Source organism: Coffea arabica, chromosome 6c, assembly GCF_036785885.1.
Source record: "Coffea arabica cultivar ET-39 chromosome 6c, Coffea Arabica ET-39 HiFi, whole genome shotgun sequence".
Lineage (NCBI taxonomy): Eukaryota > Viridiplantae > Streptophyta > Magnoliopsida > Gentianales > Rubiaceae > Coffea > Coffea arabica.
The window spans coordinates 16,001,771-16,007,770 of NC_092320.1; the positions used below are offsets into that span (position 1 = coordinate 16,001,771).

The following is a 6,000-nucleotide window of genomic DNA, read 5'->3' on the forward strand; positions in this document are numbered from 1 at the left end:
CGTAGGCTCTATACTGTTGCACTTCGTCCCTTCTTCAGTTCTTCTTCCTCGTGTCTCTTTCTCATTCCCCCACCAGCCGGCAGTATTCATTTAATGCTAGCTGTTACAGAACCTTTTTAGTTTCTTTTTTCTGTTTTTCTTTTTCTTTCTTAAACATAGTATGATAAGAGTATAAAATTTGCATCCTTAATCATGTATTAAGTTGGTTGGATTCTTGATCTTTAGCTTTTAAATCTGTACAACAACCATTTGAATTGTACCTCATCTTTTTATCCATCTAGCTATTGGACAATCTCCAGTCTCTCTCTAGCTTCTTGCTAATCATTTGCTTTTTTCCAAGCAACAGTGAATCTCAAATGGTATATGTTCCAACACCATGAATAATCACATGATACACAACTCCACTATCCAAAGCAAAAGGGCATCATACGCACCCCAAAAGCTGATTTTCTTTCTTTCTTTCTTTTTTTTTTTACAGGATGAAAAGCCTAACTCAAATAGATTTTGGATCAAATATGCTGGCCTGGTCATGTTATCCAGTCACCTTTTGCCTAAGAATATGTACAACCTTTATACCATCTATTTATGATACTACTTGCCTAAGTTAAGTCTTCATGTGGATGATTGAAAGATGTGTGTTCCCACTTGGAGGATGGATCATTCCTATTGCATGCATAGTATTCCCCATAAACAGTTGCTATGTGCATTTTGAGCTACTGGACATCCCTTTTATCACCTCATAGCATTACCAATACCAACAAATAACTAGCAAGGACAAACTTGGATTTGCCGATTCAGTACGCGTATACAGGCAAAAAGTAATATCTAGGTACAAAAGCAAAGGCACAGATTTTCCCGGGTACTCTTGGCAGTGAGTTCTCTTAAGTTTAAACTTTTTACCCTTTGAAAAGCATACGTGAAAAAACTAACCAGAAAACCTCAAATTAACTTTTCATTTAGCCAAAAAAAAGGTTTGGACTTATTTTAAGCAAGAATTAATAGCCAGACTTTTTGCATCTTTTCCTTCTTCTTCCTTTTTTTTAATTAAGAAATTTGATTTTTGGTTACTTTATCACATAAACAAGATTAATATGAAGCTACTCTAGCTTATTACCCTATCTTCGTTACTAACTGTGACCTAGCCGGCTTTGGAATGTATATTAAAAAAGGGAAAAATAAACTGCGAAAGGTGTTACTCATGGAACCCACTATAGAGGTCTGAATGAAAAATTGGAAGATTTGGAACTGCTCATTCATTATGGAAATGAAGTTGAAGATGCATGGATTTGGAAAAACCCCTTCTATTTTTGTCCTAACAGAAAACATTCTCCATGTCCGGATGGTGTTCTTTCTGGGAAAACTCCGTCCTACAGAATTTATCATTATCTGTCCAACCAAAGCTAAATACCCAATTCTTGGGTAAACAAAAAAAATTTCCAGTCCTTGCTTCTTTAATTAAAATGCCAGAAGCTTTTGGCATTGCTTTCCCGTACTTTATGGGACTATGTTTCCCGTGTCCACTGCCCATATGGTTTTGCTTCTGCTAAGTATAACTCTAGTTCCTTGATAGGTGAGTAGCTATGCACAATGTTGTCAAACTTGGTCTTTCTTCACTAGATTTCAGTTGTTAAGTCCTCTATCATAGGTTGCAATAATAGAGAATCACGCTATCATACAGTTAGAAGAAAACATCATTAAAGCATAAACTGAAAGCGAAAAGTTCTTTACATGGAGAACATAATCTAAACGAAACTTATGACCGATCCTTCATTTTCTTTTTATCTTTTTTCTTGATCCTCGGGGAAGGGGAGATGCTAGAAAGTTGAACTCTTGAATCATTACTACCTTAATGGCTGAGTAATACTCAGAGAGGTAACTAGTTGCAAGTCTAACTAAATCAAAAGCTTTGAGGGATTTTCAAACTTGAGAAGCCATTGATATGTAAATCCTACTTGAGTTCGACTACTTGCTAGTTGCTAGTTGAGTACCCTAGACCACCATTATATTTCTGGATTTGTGGTCATGAGTGCATGGACTGGTCATCATCTTGTTCGATCTCAGAAGCAGGTTCGTCATCTTCTTCAAAGCTATTGACACCATAAGCTCCATGTCCATTTCCAAAAGCTTTAATGTGATCCTTGAGGGATCTCTTGTGCTTAAAATCCGACCCACAAATGCAATACCAGAGCTTCCCACAATTCTTCTCATGAGTCCTCCAATCTCCTCTTACTGCAAAAGCTTTGCCACATTTTCTGCACATGAAGGGCTTGATCCCATGCTTCCTTTTGTAGTGTGTTTGGAGGGTTCTGAAATCTTTTAGTGGCTTTGCTCTTGGATGATCAATATTGTTTCTGCAACCCGGTGCACAACAATAGCAAGGGAGCCTTAGCATTCCAGTAGGTTGAGTCCCCCTTAGAGATTCAGGCCCTTTTCTGTACTGAGATCCATGCCCCCACATATGCATCTGCATCACCGACACATTGAAAACTTCTTGGTGAATCTAACAGTACTTATGTCTAGAAGAATTCTGCCAGATAAAAGGGGAAAAAATACAAAATGGAGGAATAAAAGACAATGCAAAACATCTTCGTGGATGAAATAAAGCATGTAAATGTTGAATATCATGACTAAAGGATCCAAGAGCATATCAGTAGTTATAGGAAGCATTTCTACACAAAACGAGAAATTTAATTGTAAGTAGTTAAATGAAATGGTTCTTGAAAGAAAACAAAACAGAATTCTTGATTTTTTCCTAATTTGTTTGGAGATACTACTATAATGGTGGTAAGATCTCCATATCATAGACAAAAATAAGATAGTAGTTCTTAGTTAAACAAAATATTAAGTTGACTGGAGCTAGGAAGATTTGCGTCAGATGATAAAGGGCTTTGATTTCTTAAGAATGGGGTTTGCTGGTTTGCAACCTGTAGTTTTGGTCTCGACCGTGGGGACAGTGGATAAAAGCTTAGAGGTGGGATTCTGTTCCTTAGTACTTCAAGGAAAAATCCCGGAAAACTGCAAGATTTTCAGTTGGAATGCACAGTGCAGATATGTGTGCAGACAACAACAAACTTCGAAATGTCTAAAGCAACAAGGAACATTGTCTGTGTTGTTCAATCACATAAATGAGTTCACTGCTCACGCACCTAGCAGCTTTAGTTCAGTTGGATCAGGTGTGGAGAATTACGGCATTGAAATTGAAAGAAGTCATAAAGAACATTGATAAATACCGAATAGTTAATTCCAAAAATCCAATAGTACTTTTAAAGTAAATGAAATTTTGGAAATAATTAACAACTCCTCCATATCCATATCTAATCCTTTTCTTAAAGTTCAAGCTTTTAGAAAAAAAAGGATTAGAAATTGGGAATTTGGGAGCCTATTCTTATTGAGTTTAGGAATTGAATTTGGAAAAAGGAAAAGTAGAGAGAGAGAGGGGGCAGGGAGACTCACAATAGAAAAAAGAAGAATAAAACGAGGAGGAGAGAAAGCTTTGGAGTTAAAAATATTTCCTGCGGCTGCTTTGATCTGTGAAATTGACTTACTTGCATGTTGTTGTATCTGTTGAAAGTTTTGCAGCAAACTGGGCAGGAAAACTGAGTAGGACCAATAAGAATCTGGGAAGGAGTAGGGATCCAATACTGGCCCTTGTTGAGTCTGTTCATGATGGGGTGGTATCCAGCAGCTGAGACATCTCCATCTTGATCATGATCTTTATCAGTGGTTTCAACTGAAGAAGAAAGAACGGAAGCCAGATCAGCTGCACTAGGGTTTGGTAGTCCTATATGTAGTGCTACAGTAACATCTTCATCATCATCTTCAGCTTCAGCTTCTTCATGAACCTCATGAACAGCTCCGGGAAAGAGGGTTTTTTGGCTGTCTTCTTTGGATTTACTGCTGCTACTTCTTTCCATATCCATTTCCTGGCAACAGGGCTCTTCTGAAATTGCTCCATGATCATGCCTTGTTGGACTTAAGCTGAGGAGAGGAAGGGCTTCTCTTAGAGGAGGTGAGCTTGGTGGGCTGTTGTGAGAGTGAAAAGAGGTGCTAGTACCATTGTACTGAATGCAATTGTTCGAGTAGTAGAAGTTTTGGACATAATTAGGAGGCTGATGATTTGAGGAGATTGAGGAAGAAAAAGGGTATGGAGTGTTGAATTTGAACCATTGATTGTAGAAATTTGAGTAAGGATCAGTCATGGTGAAAAGGTGAGCTTTGAGGAGAGAGAAAAAGAGAGAGAGAGAGAGTAGAAGATGGCCAAAATGTGATGGTGATGAGGAGCAATCTGGAGACTGATTAGCACTCAACCTTTTTCAAAAGGAGCTGAATGGTGAAATATATATCACCTTACAGGTTCCTACTATATACTTTTTTTTTTATCCCCCTTTAATAGAAAACCAAAGAAAAAAAAAAAAAAAAAAGCTACCTTGCCTTTTACCGAGGTGGGAAATAGATCCATGGACCGTAATTTCTTTCTTTAACTTTCTTCATCTCATGCCTCTTTTCTCCACTAGGTTTTTGAATATTTATTGACCCAAACATTGCATTGATATCACATAACTTTAACAAACCTTGTAGTGTGAAAAATGGATTTCCTATGTCAAATACACAGAACTGCAAGTTTTGTTGAAAAAAGTTCCTGCTAAATAAGAAATTGTGGGACGTTATAATTGGGAATGCATAAGTTCCCAAAATTTAACCAACTAGCATTTCTTCTATTTTTACGAAAAGAACTCTGAAATGAGTACTACTTTCTTTAGGGTTGTAATCACCTATTCTATGAGAATTGACAATAAATATCTTAAATCTTCAAATCTTTAGTGAAATGTTCCTGTGTGATGCATGAGAGGGTTAGTGAACACTATTAGTCAGCACATTTGAAGATTAATTTTTTTTTATATATCTGGCCATTTATTCTAGATGCCCCATCGAATAAAAGAATGGTTTTAGTTCTTAAAATACTTAAATATTGCGAATTAGTTGTAACAAAATATTCAACAGCAAAAGAAAGGATGAGTGGGAAGGTTTAGAACATTTGTTGATTAATTTTTTAGAATTAATTTCTCCAACGCTAACAATTTATACAGATTAGCACAACTAGATACATGATATATATGTAAAATTTAGAATATAATTTCCAATCGAGATTATTATTTGTCAGGGCTTACTTGTGTATACTATCACTATAATAAATATTAACTTTTTTTTTTTCATATCTAATCATTTATTCTAGATGCCCCCTTGATGAAAAGACTGGTCTTAGTTTGTTCTATTGAATATTAGTCTTACCGGAATGATCAACAGCAAAAGTTCATTTCTGGTTTCATTTGGATGTAATCAAGAATCCCCCTCCGATTACTAACTTTAGGGGTTTTTATAAAAAATGATACTGCAACGATCTGATATATGTAAGGTAATAAAATAATTAAAAATTGTGTTCACAAAAAATATAAAAATTTTTCAGTAAAAAAATCACAATTCAAACAAGGCAGTTTAGAGGGGGAGGAGATTAGTGACACAGTATTTAAATTCACATACCCATATCTCTCTTTGCAGCAAAAATCCAAACTCATATCTTGCACGTTTGCCTAACCTTTACCCCCCAAAAAAAAATTTCACTTGTACGGCTTTCTTTCTTTCTTTGTTTTTTTCCCCCCGTAAGACTAGTTGTTATCAAGACACGAAAGTAACATTTTACTCGATCGTCCAACATTGAATTGTAAACCATAATAATCTTGTCAATTTCAACTGCTTGACTTGTGTCGCTGTTTTCCACCAGATATAGACTGATCAACTTCCTGTCTTCTGTCCTTATAATGCACACATGACATGTTATACATCAACTCCAAGTATTCCATATCTTTGTTACATTACCCCTGGCCTAGGATTGATGCTAATTTTTCATAATTAAGCATATAAAATTTATTGTCAATTAATTCTTCTCTAATTTAATTACCATCTGTTCCAGGTAAAATAAAAGATCCTCTTGACCATTAATAA

The 6,000-nt window shown here is 35.9% G+C and overlaps 1 protein-coding gene across 1 annotated transcript; it reads right to left on the minus strand.

Annotated features, from left to right (window-relative positions):
* Positions 1-1,678: 1,678 nt before the first annotated feature.
* LOC113692426 (zinc finger protein WIP2-like) lies at positions 1,679-4,317 on the minus strand. The gene is made up of 2 exons (XM_027210838.2): positions 3,546-4,317; positions 1,679-2,464 (listed from the first exon to the last, which is right to left on the minus strand). Exons 1-2 carry the CDS (start codon positions 4,197-4,199, stop codon positions 2,021-2,023), a joined length of 1,098 nt encoding a protein of 365 aa, XP_027066639.1. The 5' UTR covers positions 4,200-4,317; the 3' UTR covers positions 1,679-2,020.
* Positions 4,318-6,000: the final 1,683 nt, after the last annotated feature.